At 44.6% G+C, this 20,028-nt stretch overlaps 1 protein-coding gene across 3 annotated transcripts; it reads left to right on the top strand.

Annotated features, from left to right (window-relative positions):
- Positions 1-438: 438 nt before the first annotated feature.
- Positions 439-19,654, top strand: LARP6 (La ribonucleoprotein 6, translational regulator). 3 transcript variants are annotated; one of them, XM_037502839.1, is made up of 3 exons: positions 439-638; positions 14,699-14,909; positions 17,658-19,654. In XM_037502839.1, the coding sequence occupies exons 1-3, from the start codon at positions 439-441 to the stop codon at positions 18,723-18,725; spliced, it is 1,479 nt and encodes a 492-aa protein (XP_037358736.1). In that variant the 3' UTR covers positions 18,726-19,654. The 3 variants fall into 3 exon arrangements, with proteins under 3 accessions (XP_037358736.1, XP_054544509.1, XP_037358737.1); XM_054688534.1 differs by lacking the exon at positions 14,699-14,909 and having other exon boundaries at positions 607-638; XM_037502840.2 differs by lacking the exons at positions 439-638; positions 14,699-14,909 and adding an exon at positions 17,281-17,356.
- Positions 19,655-20,028: the final 374 nt, after the last annotated feature.

Below are 20,028 nucleotides of genomic sequence, written 5' to 3'. Positions count from 1 at the left end.
CACCCCAGAGTCATCGCCTGGCAGAGAAGTCAGGGGTGCTGCGCCCCTGCGCTCCCGCGGCACCAGCCAGAGCGCGCGGCAGGAGGCGCGAGCCCCGGGAGCGCCTCTCCGGCTGGGGCCTGGCAGGCGGCGGGCGCGCAGCCGGCCGCCTCGGGGCTCGCGCGGATCCTTCCGGACCCGCCTCTGCGGGGAGGGGGCGCCGGCGGGGGCCTCGCTTCGCCGCCGCCCCGCCTGCGCGGGCGCTGGGCAGGCGGCCGGGCGGGCGGCCGGGAGGTGGCGGCTGCGGCGCGGGGCGGGGCGCCGCGACCCCAGTCCCTCCCGGGCCGCGCCGCTCGCGCCGCCCCAGCCCCCGCCTCGCGGTCGCCGCCGCCCGGCTGGCTCGCTGGCCTCCCCGCGCGGGGACCCGGCGGCGCCGCAGTCCGGGCCGGTCCGCGAGCCATGGCCCAGCCCGGGCGGGAGGCAGCGCGGGGGCCCGAGCCGGCGGTGCAGATCCGCGTCGCCATCCAGGAGGCCGACGACGTGCAGGAGCTGGAGGACGCGCAGGAGGGGGCGGAGGCTCGGGGTGCGCGGGACCCCGCTCGCTACCTCAGCCCGGGCTGGGGCAGCGCCAGCGAGGAGGAGCCGAGCCGCGGGCACAGGTAGGCGCGGCGGCGCGGCCCGGCCAAGGTGGGCGCCGCCAACCCCTGATCCTGACCCAACGGGATGGCGGGGCCACCTCTCCCGGGTAGCGAGGGGAGAGTCAGCCCCGCGGTGGAGGAAGCTGCCCTGCGCCGTCCCACCGAGTCCCAACCGCCTTTGGGCGGGTGGTGGCTCCTTTTTCCCCCACCACCCCCAGTCCGCAGCTCTGTCACCTAAGGGTGACTCCCGGGGCTGTCTGGCGGGGCTCTGAGGGTCTGGGAGTTGGGCCTGCTCTGCGACCCCAAAGGAAGTCCTGCCTGGGCCGTCCCGCCATCGCGCCCCCGGGAGAAGGCTCTCCCCTCCCGCGTGCTCGCCCAGAGACCCTCGCAAAGCCCATCCCGGTGGGCATCTCGGAGGCTGGCCCACATCCCTGCAAGAGAGTCTCACTTCACTGGTGTCATAGCCCTGTCATGCCGACAGGCTTGGATGATTCCCTGGGGGTGGTGACAGGGCAGTCATAGCTGACACTTGCTGTTGGGGGATCCAAGGAGTGGTTTTAGGGGTGGGGGATGCCCCCTTGTCCTGATTGATATCAGGTTTGTCACCTTGCTTCCTCCCTGGCTGGGGATTCCCATTTTCATGAAGCCTTTCCACCTGACTTCTATGCTTACATCATCCTCTGGCTGCCTTGGGTTGGTTCCAGGCTGATGGGTAGTCTGGACCTGGCATGGCCCCAGAAGCCACCCATCTTCTGGCCTCCGGGATCTGGGCTTTGTCAGTAGGAGGCCTCAGTCTTGTGTCCACCACTGCCTCGGCCTTTCAGGACTGTGGTTTTGTTCTCCTGGGAGTACCCACAGAAATGAGAGCAAGGACAGTGAAGAACTTGCAGATTCTGGGAAATGCCAATGGGCACTTAAGTACCCTCTTTTTTCTGGAACTCTGTGTACATGCTTTCAGCTGTCAGAGCCCTGTAGGACTATTCCTTGGCAAGTATCTTTCTATTTCTTTGGGAGGGTACTAAACTCAAGGGCGTAAGGATAGTGAAACCAGAGCCAATTTCCGCTCGCTGACTTTTCCTCAGTGGAAAGAATCTGGATTTAAGGACCCAGGAAGTCAGGGCAGTACAGTGGAGACAGAAGTATTTGAGGAGAAAAGTGCAGACAACCTGTCCCAGCAGGGGCCACAGCACATGACACCGTAGATACATTAGGTGTATCACACAGTTTGTGTACTGTAAAGCATGAGTCAGTCATTCATTCAGTTCTGTGCTAAGTATTGAAAACAATGAACCCATAGTTACTGACAGGTAGGTCTGGGGGGAAAGACAGTCCTGCAGGATGTAAGGGATCATGTGAAACAGCCCAGAGTGATTTATCCTTCTGGTTTTGTCTGTGACTGTGGCAGAAAGCTGCCCCTTATCCTGGGAGCTGTTTCTGATGTAGTACTATTAATAGGGATCAAACCCTATTTATTCCTTGGGCCAGGAAAGATCACCCATGAAGATCTAGGAGAGTATGATCCTCAATTCAGGTAGAATTCTTGTTCACATTCCCTCTCCCCCCCTTCCAGAGGTGCCATCTCTCCCAGATCCAGGGACTTGAGTCTGGATCATTCATTCTGAATGAATGTTGCCCACTGGCATAGAATTGACCCCAGAGAATCCCTGGGGTTCTTCAGGGTAAGCGGAACTGAAGCTGATAGAGCCCAGAGGACAGACATACAGAGTACAAAGATATGGCACCAAAAACAATCTACAGTGTTCCCTGTTGGGGCGCAGGCTGGCACAGTAGCAGCCACCACCCTGTACCAACACTTCTCAGCCCCCAGAGTCTGTAGGAGAAAGCCCACGCTCCTAAATCTGCTGTTTGAAATGTGGCACCCACCTGCAGAATCCCCTCAGCCCATTGCTTCTTTTCCTTGCCTGTTGTCACAATCCGTGGTCCCCCAGTCCCAATCCCATCCAGTTCTCTGAACACAGCCTGTAGTTTTGTGTCTACACACTTTGCACTCTCACCTCTGATCCTGCTGGTCGACTGATTTCTAGTCAGCCTTAACCTTGTCTGTCTCTGCCTCACCACCCCAATCCCTACCCCAAAGCTGGCTTTGTTTTCTCTCCTCTGCGTTGTTTTGGTACTCTCCATTTGATGCCTCTCTCACCATAGATGTAATTCCAAGTTCTGCCTTCTTCACAAGAATATGAGTTCCTTGAATTCATGGATCATGCTTGCCTGGTACTCATTGCATCCGCAGCACACAGCCCGCCCCTGGCATGTATGTATAGGTCCTCTATGCCCATCTGTTGGATGAATGCATCTCTTGTCTTGGCAATCTTTCTGCCATGTTGAAATATTTATGTGTTTCTCCTCCATTAGACATGCAGATCCTTGAAGGCAGAGTCCTTTCCTTAGTCTTCTCCATAGTTCTGGTATCAATGCCAATTTCTGGAGAACAGTGAATAAATGGGAATAAGGAAATATCTTTATTACCTTCAAATGTTCACTAGTCTCCCCACATCTTGCTCACTGGAAATATGCATTTCCTTTTGTTCTTACCCTTTTAATTAAAGTTTTCAAACATAAAATGAAGAGTGGTCCTATAAGCATTCATATACCTACCATTTGGATTTAATAGTTGTTAATATCTTGCCGTATTTGTTTGGAGAAAATATATTGTGTGTGGTTTCCCCAGGACCATTTGAAAAGTATGTTGTAGACAAAATTCCTACCCTATGTACTTTATTTGGTAGCTCTAAATAATGATGTTCTCCTATAAAATCATGAAAGAAAGTAAGAAAATCAGTTCCCTAATGTGGTCCCTAAAATCTACTTACCAAGTTCCACATTAGGGTTTTCCCCAGTTACCCACATTGTGTTGTTCAGCTGTTTCTTTTTTTCCTCAAACCAGAATCCAATCCAGGTCAAGGCATTTGCCCATTATGTCCCTTTAGAATCTTTTAATTTCAAACATTCCCACTTTTTTTTTTGTACTTTGCTATTTTGGAAATAAGAGGTCCACATGTCTTATTGAGTATCTTACAGTTTCAACTGTTCTGATTATATTCTCATGTTCTGGTTTCAACTGGCTCCTTTGTAGCATGTGTTTCCTGTAAACTGGAAGGGCTAAGGACTTGATTAGATGCAGATTAAACATTTAAACTTCATAGGCAATGCCATGAACTTTTCCTTCCTTTGCCTCTGATGACATTCACAATTAGTGATGTTTAGTTGGACCAGGTGATTGCTCCATTATAATGGTACACCTTTGCCTTGGCAATTAACACTATGTGGACTTCTTATGAATATTTTTCCACCAATACTCTTTACCTTGTGGTATTAGCATCATTGTTGATCCTTGCCTGAGTTAGCTACATCATTGGCAATTATAAATTAATGGCTTTCTAATTTTATCATTCTTTGTGCATTTATTAACTGGCATTTTTCTGTAACAAAGAGCTTGCCTTATCTACTGGGATTGAACAAGAGTTTCTCCTAAAGGGCCTCCCTGGTGGCGCAGCGGTTGAGCGCTGGGTTGCGGGGCTGCCCGCAGCCTCTGCGGCGCCCGTTCCATCCCTGGCTACTCCCCGGCCACCGGAGGAGGATCCCACATGGCGCGCAGGCCTCTCCTGCCGCCGCTGCTCCTCAGCAGTGTACTTCTGTCCTTCTGCCTGCTCTGCTCCCGCTCTGGCTCTGGTGAATTCTCTCACCCTCCCGTGCTTCTGACTGTGCCAGTGCATGTATACAAGAGTTTCTCCTAAAGATGGAAACAGAAATGCTTAGTTACCAATTCTCAAATACAGGAGTTGGGGTCATAGTCACATCACATAATTTAAATAAATTATTCCCCCCTTAGAATCTCTTCGATATATGGATTTTTTTGTTGTTTTAATAATTGGTTATGGTCACTATTTTTGATGCTCAAATTGCCCCTCATTTAGTTAGGGGAACCCTTCCAATTGGCTTCAGTGTATCCTTCTGGAACTTACTTTAATTTTTTTTTTAAGATTTATTTATTTATGCATACAAGAGCTGGGGTACAGGCCAGAGCAGCGGGAGGTGTGGGGGGTGAGAGGATTCACCAGAGACAGAGTGGGGAACAGAACAGACAGACTGACTGAAATACACTACTGAAGGGAGCAGCAGGCGAGTCAGGAGAGGTCGGCTGCACCATGTGGGTATCTCCCTGGCTGGCCGGGGATTGAACTTGTGCTGCGGACTGCTTCACAATGTGGTGCTTAAACCCTTGCGCCACCAGGGAGGTCCTGGAACTTATCCTTTAGTATTTGAGCACATCCATGCTTTCTGAGACTAGATATTCTAGCCTTAATTTGTACTTTTTCCTACTCCAATCCTGTGATCCAGCCATTTCTACAGGAATTCCAGTTTTTCTTTCCCTGATAGTGGGAAAATATTGAGACCAAATTAAGAACTAAATAATTAATTTAATTAAGACCGAATTTTAACATAAAATTGACAATTTCAGGTGGGGCATCATTGCTTTTAGACCCTTTCAGTAAATAAAACTAGGAAATATATTTTTTCGAAAAATAAATTTGTTGATATTCCTAGTCAAATTTATGTTCATAACCCCAAGTCCAATTTAATAGTATAGGTTTTTGCTTCTCTTCTTTACTTTTTATATGGAAATCTTCATTCTTAATAACATTATCATTTTCATTTGTTTGTCTTACAACTTATAAAATTATTTAAAAACTTAATGCTAAACATTAAAGATGAACACTAAAACCACTCACTGACCACACCTGCTTTTCATTGAGCAAACAGAAACATCTAGGTGTCTTTCTCTCCCTGATGTTTCCCATTGACGAGAATGAGAGCCTCCTCTTATTAATGTCAGTCTTATGTCAGATATGGAGCTAAGTATTTTGTCTGGGTATCTCTGCTCTATACCATAAACCATTATTTAGACCCGCAGAAGTCTCTGCTGGCTGTACTTCTTTCCCCCTCCCTAGGAAATATGACAGAACAGCATAGAGGTGAAGGTCATCAGTTCTGTAATAAAAATATAAGAACGTATGGGCCACCCAAACACAGGATGTGGCCTCTTTTAGTAGCATTCAAAAATGGTTGTTTCCATGATAACTTCCAAAATTGGGAACCCACCAGTACGTCTTTTCAGTCTTTCCCTCTGAAGAAACTTTATCTTTTGAATCAGCCCTGATGTTTTTATATTGCATTAGCAGGCTTTTGCCATATTTGAATCACTTTAGGTATGTTGTCTTTTTCAAAAAGTGAACCAAAATAAACTTCACACAGATGGTACTAGACTCTAGTGCCTTTCAAATAGATTTTTTTTTCTCCCCTTTGTGTTTAGTATCCTCCTTGTTGCTTTCTACCATTTTCCTGGTCTTTGTGTTCAAAGCACTGTATTAGACCATCTGCAAAGATAGAGAAGTCCAAGGGATCTGTCCCATGTTAGTTTGGGTATTTTCCTTCTGGAAGATATTCTCCTTCTGTAAGTTATCAGTTGATTAATCACTTAGTCAACATATCCAAATTAGCTTGAGACTATATGAGAAAAGCAGCCTTGAAGATTTTATGCTATACTTGTTTCTCCTAAGCATTTATGCAACTGTGATAACTATATCATCTCTGATCTGTGGAGCCCAGTTATCTGTTTTTGAAATGTACTCCTCCTTAATTCTATCCTTTGTTTTCATTTCAAACAGATATACAGCTATAACAAAAGAAATCATCCCTCCCAATTTCCAACGCTTTATTTAAAACAAAACAATGATGAAAATGTAAAACTTTTTCAAAGTCCTCTTAAAAGGCATTTAAGGCCTAGTCACCAGTAATCACACTTTCTGTCTCAGAATCCTGGCAGGTGTGATTTGCCTCACAGAAACTATTCACTTTACATTGGTGATACTGTTTCAATTCCTACTATTTCATTGGTAATACTTAGAAATCAGCTCTGGGTTGGTGCTACACTGAAAGAAAGCAGTATATATCCTACCCTACAGGAATTTAGAGTTCAGGGCACTAACAAAATATGCACACAGGAGTTGTGATAGAAGTATAGACAAGTGTTTGCAGAAGTCAAAATGATTTCCTTCCTGGGAGAACTGCATTTAAGATAGACCTTGATATGTGACCAGGATTTGTCCCTGACAGAGGGACCAGGCATTCAAGAAAAGGGGAACAGCATGCACAAAGATATAGAGTCCAGAAACCTTGTGAAACTCACAGGGAGCTATAAGTGGATATTCGCTTGAAGCAAAGGATCTGAAAGGAAATAGAATTAAGTTTGGAAACTGGGTATAGCCAGATTTTAAGTGAAGCTGAATAAAAAGCAAAGGATTTTAGATTTTATCTAATGGGAAATAGAAAACAGTACCTCTACTAAAGTTGAGCTGTGACTTATTATAACTGTTCTTCAAAACATGTCAGGCACAGAGTAGAAGAGGCTGTAGCCTAAGATACAACAAGAGTTGGGGAAGGAAGTGGCAGGAGGTGGGAAGGAGAGGGCAGAACCCCAGAAAAGGCTCTGGTTGGGAAATATGTAAAAGATAATGAGAGTGGAAGGGATGTAATATCTGAGAGTTCATCTAAATTCTTTCTTTAGAACAATCGCCCAGCCTCTCTGCCTGCTAGTGAGAAGTAACAGCAATATACCCTTTATTTCCAACAGGACAAAAAAGAAACGAAGTTATTTGCCAAAGGATTAAGTGAACTGTGATGATCTGAGGGTGTTAGGATAGAGCTGGGACCTGCAGAGGGAAGCCTTCTCCATATAAGGCTCAACTTAATATTTCTCTGAAATTGGTAGGCATGTCCCACCTATAGAGCCACCTAGAAAGAAAACCAGTGGGAACAGACAACTGCTAAGGGCCCACGTGACCGCCCCACAAGAAAAAGCAACTCAGATCTTTATTCTTCAGAATGAATAGTTGAGGAGCACAGTTCCCCACTCTGTAACAGTGGGCTATGTCCAGTGACTGCCGTCCAAAGTGCATAATATAGAAAGGGGATGAAGGAGCCTCTTTACAGTGGAGACACCTGACAAACACTATCTCAACCCCGTGATCAGGTTCCGTGTTCATATGATCAGTCATGTGGACAATATGTACCTTCGCATGATGTGATAAGAATGAAAGTTTACCTCTGTGATCCTACCCACAAAACCTGTATTCCCAATATAACTATGAGAAAAATATCAAGCAAGTCCCAACTGAAGGACATTCTACAATGTACCTGACCAGTACTCCTCAGTACTGTCAAGGTTGTCAGAAACAAAGAAAAGTCTGAGAAACCATCACAGCTAAGATGAGCCTCGGAACACATGAAGATTAATATAATATCATCTCCTGGATGAGATCAGAAGCAGAAAAGAGACATTAGGTAAAGCTAAGGAAATCTGAATAAAGTATGGACCTTAGCAAATAATAGTGATCAATATTAGATCATTAAGTGTTCCATACTAATGCAAGATTGTATTAGGAGAAGCTGGGTATGGGGTATTGGGGAACTTTCTGTAATGTCTTAACAGTTTTTCTCTAAATATGAAACTGCCCTAAAATAAGTTTATTAAAAATTTTTTAATGAAAAAATGAATGGTTCACAGGAAGAAAATCAATGACATGAAAGTTAAATGGAAAAATTGACCCTAGAGACTATAGGGTGACACATTGAAAACAGAAAGATTGTAAAAAATATTGACTCCACTTAGTACCCACGGAGGAGTTAAGCTACTGCATCCACAATAAGAACAGGATGCTCTTAAAAAGGAACCATCTGAAGACACAAAAGAGTTTTTAAAGACTAAATGAATAATTATTGAAATTAAAATATTCATTAGGAAAGGTTGAAAGATGATGCCAAAGAGATGTGTTAGCTTGTAAAACAAAGACAAAGGTAAAGAGAGATAATATGAGATGGAGACATAAAGGATAAATCCAAGCTGTCAGTCAACTAATAGAACTTTGGGGAAAAGAAAGTAGTTCTTCCTGCAGAGAACAATATTTACATAATCATAATAATAATACACAACTGACTTTCAACTTTCAGTATCTGTAGACAAAGCATGGGCTATTTGCTATAAAAGAGACTGTAAATATTATGGGTCATGACACTGTGAAATAAAGGTACATCTGATAGAATTTGGGAGGTTGGAAATGAAAGGATATGTGAAGGAAATGTGGGATAATAGTATAAACATCGTAAGTAGGGAGAGAATTGAGAAATGTTTAATTTTAGTGGAATAGGAAACAGAATTTTAAGTGTACTATTTAAAAGTACAAATAGAAGACTAAAAGAAAAAGCACAGTAATATAAAAAATTTAAAATTGGGTGTAAAGTGACCTTGCATCTCCATCTTATAATCTATGACATGAATAGAAAATGCCTGAAATAGGCAAGTAGGAAATGGAGTTGTGAGTCTATTTCACAGACCTGTAAGGCAACTCTTATAAGAACTAAACGGTTGAATAGAGGTTGTCTCTAGGGAGGAGATGTGGGGTGGGGAATTGTCGCCTTCTTTAATACATTGTCTACTATTTATTTTAGTTTTTGCTATATATGTATTTATTACTTTTAACTTTTAAGAATCATTTTTGATGAGTTATTAATAGTGTCTGCAGGAGAAGTAACGAGAACGGTTGGAATGCAAAAGAGAACAGATGGCAGACACCACAGAATAAAATCAACACTTGATAACTGACTTGATGTGGGGGCAAAAAAGAGAGCTAGAGATACATTTTAGGTTTTGAGCCCAAGTGCCTAGAAAAGTAAAAAGGGAGAGTGGTTGCTGGGTTGGTTTGGGAGGGCAGATGCGTAGTTAGTATAGGACAATTTTAATTGGCAAAATGTTGCCTATGTTCCTATTTAAGGGATGGAAACTTATTCAGAGTTCTTAAAGGATACGCGATCTTTTTGTTCAAAGGCTACTACATGAAGTTGGAAAGAATGCAGCATACCCCCAGCTATGAAGCAGGCTTTCCTGCTCTCCCAAGATGATTCCATGTTGAAGATTGGCAGTGCCCTTTCAGAGGGAGGAGTTCTCTGGGTACAAGAAGTTCCCTCTGCACTTGCATAGGGGTTTTATATCACCTTCCCAATACTGCCACCTGTTCTGGCTCTCTGGATACCTGCTGTCTGCTCACTGGGTGCAAACAACTGACACATAGTCACCTGCAACTCGTGGTGGATTGTTTATTGTGGGATGTGAAAGGAAGATGAGCTTCCCAGATAGAATGTCTTTGTTACACCCAGGCCTCATCCTGCCTGAGTTGGGAGAAGGTAGTAGCAGTGGTCTAGCAGCAATATCAGATCATCCAAGTGGAAACATAAAGTGGGCAGTCAGGAATTGAGGACTAGAGCTCAGGAGCTGGAGAAGGATGGAGAGCTAAGGAAGGGTGGTGAATTTGAGTGGATGAGCTAACCAGGGCTGACATGTAGAGGTTTCCAGGGGATAAAGAGTCCAAGATACTTGCTTAGGGAATGGCTGCCTTTGGAAATGGGAGGAGGGAGAGGAGAGTGAAAGGGCAGACAAATGGGGAAATGAATCAGAAAGAACAAGTCACATAAGCCCAGGGGGGATATATTAAGAAGACAGTTGTCAATAATGTCCCATCCTGTAGCGGGAACAAGAAACCAAGATGACTATACCTGGTTATGGCAGTTCTTTGGTGGATTCCAGAAACGCAGAACAAGTCTAGAGGCAGAGGCCACAGGGAGGTTGGGGCAAGTCTGATAGGAGAATTTCGTTTTCTCAATCAAGTATCAGAGTCATGTGCAAAGAATAAAGTCTTCCAGTGGTAGAACTTGGGAAGAATGAGAGGCTCTAGAATAGTCACTGGAGAAACTGTGAAATTACAGTACCTTTTCTTCTACTATCCTTTATTTTTTTATGAGCTTGCTTTTCATAGTAGCATCAATTGCTCTAATTTGGAAATAGCACTCACTGGTCTGTGGGTGCCTTTGGTCACCTGTGATATACTAGCTGTTTATAGTAAATTAGACCATTTTGCCTATACCTCTGAGTCCACCCAAAAAATACAGCAATGCTATCCTAGTTGCTATTGTATTTGGCTGTAAGTGATAGGAAACCCAACTAAAAGGTGAGTTAAACATAGAAATTAATCTTTCTTGCATAATAATCAGAAATCTGTAAGTAGGTAGTTATATGAGTTGGCTCAGTAACTCAATAATGTCAATAAATCAGGTCAAGCTGATTGTTTTGACTGCTTCCTAATGGTAACAGAATAGCTGCTACAGCTCCAACCATGACATCCACACTCAAAACACATGGAAGGATAGGGAGTAGGGCCAAGAGGTTTTCACTTATGTGTTATTGACAGTAACATACACTTACATATGGCTACTACCTCTAAGAGAGCCTGGGGCCATGAGTAGTTTTTTATATGTTCTATAGTAAAACAAGGCAAGTGAGAGTTTGTTACAAGGTGTTGGGTGAGACATTAATGTCTGCCACAGTTGCCTATTATGGACTTCTGAAATATTTAGCTTATCTAATGTTTATGTTGCCCTTGACCTATTTTATCTTATGAGCTGACTTAATATATTCCCTTAGTTTATCATTCCATTTAAAAAGATATTTTTTTAAAACATGCTTTTAAAATTAGTCTTTTTGGATCATTTGTTTTTTGTCAGTACACTTTGTCTTGGGACATCAGTAAGGTATTTTAAAATTATTTCCAGACTGCCTACAGGCAAATAACTAAAACTTTCATTTTTAAGCCAGTGCATGTATTTTATGGTATTTATAATTTCTAAATTTGAAAAAAATATATTTACTTCATTTTTTTCTCTGCTACCAGAATATTCTAATTTTGCTCTCATTTTGATTTTCCCACATTTTGATTGTTCTTATTATATGTATTTTTTGATTAACTGTCAATGAAAATTTTGCTGGAGTTGAAGCACTTTTCCAGTTTTAAATTATCACAGCAATATATTTCTTTTATTTTTCTAAACCTTTGTTTTAATTGGTCAGTTTTTTAAAATTTACCCACTTAATGATGAACCAAGGGAAATGTTAACTGTTTGCTCTTTTATGAAGGAAACATAGCGTGCTCGTAAGCAAGCAGACTTTCTGTGCTGAATTTCTTTTTAAAAATATTTTGCAATAAAATGCACAGATAGGGCCTCCCCGGTGGCGCAGCGGTTGAGCGCTGGGTTGCAAAGCTGCCCGCGGCCTCTGCGGCACCGGTTCGATTCCCGGCTGCTCCCCGGCCACCAGAGGAGGGTCCCACATGGCACGCAGACCTCTCCTGCCGCCCGCTGCTCCCCTCAGCAGTGTACTTGGGTCCTTCTGCCTGCTCTGCTCCCTGCTCTGGCTCTGGTGAATTCTCTCACCCTCCCGCGCTTCTGACTGTACCCAGTGCATGTATAAACAAAACAAGCAAATAAATAAATAAATAAATAAATAAATAAACATGCCTCTATAAAATTAAAAAAAAAAAGAAGTCTTAAAATGCACAGATAAAATTTCTCATCAGAACTATTATTAAATGTACAGTTCAGTGACATTACATGTATTCACATTGCTATGCAACCATCACCACCCTCCATTTCCAGAACTTTCATCTTTCCCACATGAAACTCTGTTTCTGTTAATTAATTCCTCATTCCCCCTCTCCCAGCCCCTGGCAACCATTCTACTTTCTTTCTCTATGAATGTAACTAGGTACCTCCTATAATGGGTATCGTATGGTGTCATTTGTCTTTTTGTGACTGGCTTATTCATTTAGCATAATGTCTTGAGGTTCATCCATGTTGTAGCCTGTGTCAGAATTTCCTTTCATTTTCAGGTTGAGTAATATTCCCTTGTATGTATGTCTGCAGCTTGTTTGTCTGTTCACCAGGCGATGCAAACTTGTGTTGCTTTTGCCTTTGGCTACTGTGAATAAAGCTTCAGGGGACTTTCTGAGCCCTCTGTGGAGCCAGGAAAGTTCTCCCAACACAGTGGTGGTGCACTGACTGTGTGATTACTTGTGTGCATGTGTGTCAGCAGATGTGCTCTTTGCTTGGAATATGTCGACAGGGGCTTTGGGTCTGATGCTGGTGTTGATAGATATCAAGTTGCCACATAGGAAAGCAGCTCTCTTTTTTTTCCCCTTTGGAAATAAATTTTAACCAGACCTTTTTATTGAATAATATATAAGGTATTTATGTAATACATAATTTATTTTGCTTATTAAATATATAAAAAAGAACTCCCCTTTGATAACTTCTAATAATGGTGTCAACTATGGTGTGGATAATCACAGCCTCCCTAAATATTAATGATTCTGAAGTTTTAAATAATCTAGTGAGAGACTGGCATTCCTAAAGAATCTTTGCATGGGATTCCTCTGGCTTGTTGTCATGTTCTAATAGTTTTAGAGGGAGGGAGCGGAAGTCTGTCCAGGGGGAGCTGCTAGTGGGAGTGGGTTTCATTTAGAAGAGCCTCAGCAAGTGCGATTGTTTCCAGACTTCACAGCAGAGTCCTGCCAAAACATGGAAGGCATTATGTGTGCTGACTTTGAAGACAGAAAATCTGAATTGAGTACTAGATATGCCTCTTATGAATCAGCAAATGAATGGGTCAGTTACTGAGTCCACACCAGGTCCTCTTCTGGAGGCTTCCATGCATTGAATCTGTACATCAGTCCTCTTAGGAGAACTTCCCAATTTACACAGAATGTGACTGGTGTGTGGAACTGAGCTCCTTGCCTCAGTGGACTTGTAACAAGGTGGTCCCCAGGAAAGGGGGAGGTTCCAGGTTCCCTGCCCCACCCAAGGGAGGGTGGAGCTGAGCAGGAAGAGGAGAAGCGGCAGAAGAGACTATGGAAGGAAGCAGGATGGAGCCAGGAGACCTGGAGGAGGCGCATGGAGCCTAGAGACACGTGAAGAAACTGCGCTTGTCTTTTGGTCGTAGACTGGGTGACACAGAAGTGGGTGAGACCCATGGGGAGGTGACCATGGCAGCTTTTATCTTGATGTTGATTTTGCTCTTTTCCTTCTGGGCTTTTCTGGTTATTTCTGACCCTTTGCTGTGGGTCCCCACTGGAAGATGCTTTAGACTTGTGGCAGGCTTTGGGGTTTTGCTCTGGGCCAATCCCATTTGGATGGACTTTTACCCACGAGGGGACGGGTAACTCTGGATGCTTCATTTAGAAACTAGACTCTTTGCCTTACCTGTATTGTTACCTAGTTTTATTAAAGTTCCTTCCCATTAAAGTCTCCTATGTTTTGTGTTGATGCGGCGGATGGCAGAACCCATGTAGAATAGGCAGGTTTGCGGGGTTTGGGCTGCCCCTCTCCCTGTCCTATAACAGACTCAGTTAGTAAACACTGACACCAGGATTGGAGCCCAAGCAGCCTAAGTCTGGAACTGGTACTCTTCAGTGCTCTGCTAAACTGTCTTCTAGACATCAGGATTTGGAGGGTGAAGTGAGAAAAAGAATAAGTAGATGTGAAAAACATTCTGGATGGCAGAGCTGCACCTAAATGTTTGTAGATAGTGTTGTTAATGACTTTCCTTCCTTGTTAAAAGCAAAAGCCAGTTTCCTTGGCTGGTAGTGGGCAAAACCTATTCCCCTGTGGCCTTGCAGTCACCACACTAAGGAGTTCACTACAAGTGTGACCATTGTAGTGTCCTGGGGCTGCTGCTGTAACAAAGTACCACAAACTGGGTGACTTAGTACAACAGAAATGTACTGCCTCACAGTTCTGGAGGCTGAAATCGAGGTGTCAGTAGGGCCTCGCGGCCTCTGAGGCACTAAGGGAAGATCTGGGGCAGGCCTCTCTCCTAATTTCCAGTGGTTTCCTGGCACTCTTGGATGTTCATTGACCTCTTCTGCATCACCCCATCTCTGCCTTCATCTTAAAATGGTGTCCTCCCTTGGTGTGCCCAGATTTCCCCTTTTCTTAAGATTCCGGTCACATTAGATTAGGACCCACTATTCTCATACACCTCATCTTAATGAACTATATCTGCAAGACCCTGTTTCCAAACAAGGTGACAGCTGGGGTGGGGGTGCTGCCCAGACCGCAACATATGAAGGTAAGGGGACACAATCCAACCCCTGACACCCGGTGTCTCCTTCTGGTCTCAGTGGTGCCACGACAAGCGGGGGTGAGAATGAGCGTGAGGACCTGGAGCAGGAGTGGAAGCCCCCGGATGAAGAGTTAATCAAAAAACTGGTGGATCAGATCGAATTCTACTTTTCTGATGAAAACCTAGAAAAGGATGCCTTCCTGCTTAAGCATGTAAGGAGGAACAAGCTGGGATATGTGAGCGTCAAGCTGCTCACGTCCTTCAAAAAGGTGAGACTTCGTTCTCAGAGGTTGCCTCAAGGGTTTCAGGGCTGTTTTGGGTTGTGGCATTAAACATTTTTACCCTCCCTGAAATTTGGTGACAATAGATTTTTTTCTTTCCTATGAGACCTGAAAGAGAGAAAAATGATCAAGAGGGAGACTTAAAATCATTAAGAATGTCCTCCCACACTTTTGGAAGGTTCCTGGGTGTTGGGATGAGGCTTAGCTGGTGGCAGTCGTGAAATGACATGGCTTGCTTTTAGTTAAGTGCAGCCAAGTGGGTGGCCAGGAGGATGCTGTGCCAGGACAGGGGACTAAGTGGCCTGAGAGACACTTACCATGCCCGGAATTATGTAAAATGCAAGCTTTTCATTTGTCAAGTTGAATAAGTATGAGGGGGATGGGGTGGCCAGAACTCTGGAGGAAAAGCCTTCTGCAGGGCTGCAGCTACCCCTGCTTATCACCTGCTACACTCTTATTTGTCTGCTCCAGAGCTGGGATGTCATTGGGCCGCCCTCCGGGCAGCAGGCTGCTCCCCCTGCTATGGGCAGAACTAGTAACTGGGCTGTGGATTCCCCACTCCTCAAAGAGTTGACAGACCAGTTGGAGCAAGAAGTCTGTTTCCCTTGGGGGCAGTGTATTTACTAGAATGGAAAAGCACCACAAGTTCTGTTGCATAATGGGAGGGATGGGTAACGGGTCTAGGCCAAGTGCCTGTGCACTTTGTCAGAGAGTTTGGGAGGAGAGCCTTTCTCCTTGGAGCGCTTTCCTGCCTTGCCTGCAGGCATACTCTGCCCTCATCTCTTGCTCTCTTTCCTTTATTCATTCAACAAAGGGGTGTTCATTCTGTGAGAGAGCTGCATTAGCCACAGGATATGCAAAACGAACAGACATTCCCTGGCCCTGGGAAAATCTGATAAAGGACAGGAATAGGTGAAGGATTACAAAATGACCTTAGATAGTACTACAGAAAAAGAGCAAGATCAGATCAGAGCCACTAATGCCGCCTGAAGAACTGAGAAGTCATGCCAGAGGTGATGGCACTGAAATAGTATCTTGGATGATAAGTAGGAAATTTTAAGGGATAGAAGAAAGGAAGGGGCACTTCATTTCCAGAGAACAGTGATCAACCCTCACATGGAAAAGGGTCACTCCAAAATGAAGTAGCCCATGGAATCCTCCTGTATATTCCTTTTTCCTTCCCAGGGGCCAAGAGTCAGCCTGATTTCCTTTCCTTTTTAAACTGTCACTTATGGAAATCTATTTTGTAGGGTTCTCCACTGCTGAAGATGGGCTGTAGAGTAGATGTAGACTCCCCAGCACTTCCAAAATAAGAGCCAGGACTCTTTTCATTCTAATATTCCCTGGTAATTGCAATAAGTAGCCGAGATGACTTTGCTTCTAACTCTGGAGGGTGTAGTATCCTAGCCAGAGCCTGCTTCTGTGATGGCTCCCACCAGAGAGCCAGAAGCTGCATGTCTCACATTCTGGCATTGACCTTTTCTCCTCCCTTTCTGGATCCCTAGTTGATTGTCCACTTGAAGTCCCACACTTTCCTGGACCTGCTTCTCTGCTCTTGACTTGTGTCATGGTGATCGGCCCTTAGGACCACACAGAATCATGGTGACTCTTGATTTCCATATCCTAAGTCCAAGTCTGAGCCATTTCACCCAGAGCCACGGGGTCAAGTGGATAGGGCCTTCTTTTCAGGAGCCTGTGTGTACTACCTCACAGGGCCATGACAGCCCCACCAACCCCTGTTAGTGAGCCCTCCCTTCTTGAGTTTGGGAAGTTCCTGATTCAATCCAGGGTTTCTCTGCAGAGCAATTGTGTTTGCCTGGCTTCTGTGGACTCAGTGTGATCTTGCCATTGCTGGCTCAGGTTACCCACCACACCCAAATCCACCGTTTCTTCAGGATGACTCATTCTCCCTGGCCTTCCCTTCACCGGAAGTGGACCTCTCAAAAATTACTGTTTTGCAATATAAATATAGCTTTCACATGCTGCAGTGTCGATACACACAATTTCCACTGGAGAGAATTGAGGAGGTACTATTTTGTCATTTTCCAGGAAGACCAAGTTGGGTATAATTCCAAGTTGAAACAGCCCACTTTTCAGGAGCTATTGCAGTGATATATGAAAGATCTTTGGGAATATCCTGTGTATCAAATATATAGATACTGAAATGTAACTTCAGAGATGCAGTGGAATGTTCAAATCTCTTTGGCTATCAAAATGGTGGCATGCAATATTTGAAATTATGATGACACATACTATATTGAGTCCTGTGAACTAGATACTATTATAAGTGTTATATATATTAAGTATATGTCTGGTTGCAGATATGTATATTTTCATAGATATCTTTTTATTCTTCATGCCTGCTCAATGAAGTAGAAGCTATGAACATCTCCATATTACAGATGAAGAAGTTTAAGTTCTGCTGGCAGTTGAAGGTGGGCCTTGGGTTTGTGTAACCAGCAGCCTTGGTCTAGAGCCAGGTTTAACCTCTAAACTTACACAGAGTAGAATATTTCCATCACCATGGAAAGTTCTGTTGGACAGCTTGCTCTAAACTGTGCTGTCATGTTGGAGTTGTAGAAAGCATGTTTTCTCAGTAGACACTAGAGAGCCTGTACACATCAGGTATGACTCTACAGACCAGTGTTATAGGGTCAGGAAAGGAAGGAGGGAGGAGAGAGGACACAGATGGACAAGGAATTAGGTGCTACTTCAGATTTTCTTTGTGTTCTTCAGGTGAAGCACCTTACACGGGACTGGAGGACCACGGCACATGCCTTGAAGTATTCAGTCATCCTGGAGTTGAATGAGGACCACCGGAAGGTGAGGAGGACCACCCCTGTCCCACTCTTCCCCAATGAGAACCTCCCCAGCAAGATGCTCCTAGTCTACGATCTCTACCTGTCCCCTAAGCTGTGGGCCCTGGCCACCCCCCAGAAGAATGGGAGGGTACAGGAGAAGGTGATGGAACATCTGCTCAAGCTCTTTGGGACCTTTGGTGTCATCTCATCAGTGCGGATCCTTAAACCCGGGAGAGAGCTGCCCCCTGATATCCGGAGGATCAGCAGCCGGTACAGCCAGGTGGGCACCCAAGAGTGCGCCATTGTGGAATTTGAGGAAGTGGAGGCAGCCATCAAAGCCCATGAGTTCATGATCATGGAATCTCAGGGCAGGGAGAACATGAAGGCTATCCTGATTGGTATGAAGCCGCCCAAAAAGAAGCCTCCCAAAGACAAGAACCAGGATGAGGAGCCCACTTCGAGCATCCACCTGAACAAATCTCCAAACAAGAGGGTTGAGGAGCTACAATACATGGGTGATGAGTCTTCTGCCAATAGCTCCTCTGACCCTGAGAGCAATCCCACGTCCCCGATGGCTGGCCGGCGGCATGTAGTCACCAACAAGCTAAGTCCTTCTGGCCATCAAAATCTCTTTCTGAGCCCGAATGCCTCCCCATGCTCTAGTCCGTGGAGCAGCCCCTTGGCTCAACGAAAGGGTGTTTCCAGAAAATCCCCACTGGCTGAGGAAGGTAAGCTGAACTGTAGCACCAGCCCTGAAATCTTCCGCAAGTGCACCGATTATTCCTCTGATAGCAGCATCACTCCCTCGGGCAGCCCCTGGGTTCGGAGGCGCCGCCAAGCTGAGATGGGGACACAGGAGAAGAGCCCTGGAGCAAGTCCCCTACTCTCCAGAAAGATGCAGACTGCAGATGGGTTACCTGTGGGGGTGCTGAGGTTGCCCAGAGGCCCTGATAATACCAGGGGATTCCATGGTGGGCATGAAAGGAACAGGGCCTATGTATAAATACCTTATATTTTTACTACTAGCTCCATTGAAAACCACCTTTGTGTTCAGGATTCTGACAAACACCTGGCATGACACAGAATGAAATTAAGTCCCCTTTGAAAGATTTTGTATACATGTAGACCTCTTAATTTATATATTTGTAATGTACATGAAATGTCTGGTACACTATGGTTTTAAGAACACCTTCTAGTTCAGAACACCATTCCTACCAGCATGACTGTTACTTTGGTGACACTTGGTATGAATGAAGTCATGGCTCTGCAGGACTGTGGGACAGCAGACCTCTTCTTCAGGGCAGGGTTCTTCCCTGCAATGACTGAACTGCTCTCAGTTACCCATGCCAGGGCTTTCTGAGAGCCCAGAGAATTCGTATTGCAATGGCAACTACTAAACCAGTAACATTGTGTCTGGTAGGACCAAATGTATGTTTCCTGTCAAGTGAATAAATAATAAAACATCCAACCAGGCATGCTGGCTCTGAAGTCATAGACTGTGCCTGACAAAGTCAGTGCCCATCTGATAAGGCCCTGGATATTGTGTCATGAGGACCCAAAGAGCTTAATAGGGACACCTTTCTTAAACGTACCCCAGAGCAGCTGTGCCGTTCTCCTTAGGACTTGGGTCAACCTGAGGGATCAGCAGAGTTTGTGCAGAGGCTAGAGTATGGTGTCTTACATCACAATGAATTATACCAAGAGAATGCAGCTTGGTATAGACCAAGTTGTCTAGATGATACCCCTGAGCCTGCAACAGTGATGTTGCCTTGGAAATTGTTATAAATGCAGACTCCTAGGCCCTGCCCCAGATTTACCGAAGCAAAAATTCTGGGAGAGTTTCCAACTCTCACCAAACAGTTGGCTCCTTTACCTGTTCCACCACTCCTCTCCTCCTTCCTCTCTAGCAGCCATCAGCCTGTTCTCTGTATTTGCAAGTTTATTTTGTTTCATTTTATTTTTTTGTTTGTTTTGTTTCTTTATCTACCACATATGAGTGAAACCCTCTGGTGTTGTCTTTCTCCATCTGATTTATTTCACTTAGCACAATTTCCTCATGTTCAATCTATATTGTCACAAATGGCAAGAGTTCACCTTTTTTAAAAAAGCTGAGTAGTATTCCATGGTGTATATACACCACATCTTCTTAATCCACTCATCTATCAAGAGACAGAATTTTTTTCCAAATCTTAGCATCTGCAAATAATGCTGCATAGGAGTGTATATATCTTTTTGAATTAGTGCTTTCCAATCCTGTGGATAATTATCCAGAAGTGGAATAGTTGGATTTTATGGTATTCCTATTG

Source organism: Talpa occidentalis, unplaced genomic scaffold (genome assembly GCF_014898055.3).
Source record: "Talpa occidentalis isolate TD23 unplaced genomic scaffold, MPIMG_talOcc4v2.1 talOcc4.11, whole genome shotgun sequence".
Taxonomy (NCBI): domain Eukaryota; kingdom Metazoa; phylum Chordata; class Mammalia; order Eulipotyphla; family Talpidae; genus Talpa; species Talpa occidentalis.
The sequence above is the reverse complement of the archived record's forward strand: the minus strand, read 5'-3'. Positions and strand labels throughout refer to the sequence as shown.

Bases quoted from the DNA above. Each gene is read 5' to 3' on its own strand.
- LARP6 (XM_037502839.1), top strand. From the start codon at position 439: ATGGCCCAGCCCGGGCGGGAGGCAGCGCGGGGGCCCGAGCCGGCGGTG. The intron at 639-14,698 runs GTAGGCGCGGCG...TTCTGGTCTCAG, and splicing joins GAGCCGAGCCGCGGGCACAG to TGGTGCCACGACAAGCGGGG. The intron at 14,910-17,657 runs GTGAGACTTCGT...TGTGTTCTTCAG, and splicing joins TGCTCACGTCCTTCAAAAAG to GTGAAGCACCTTACACGGGA.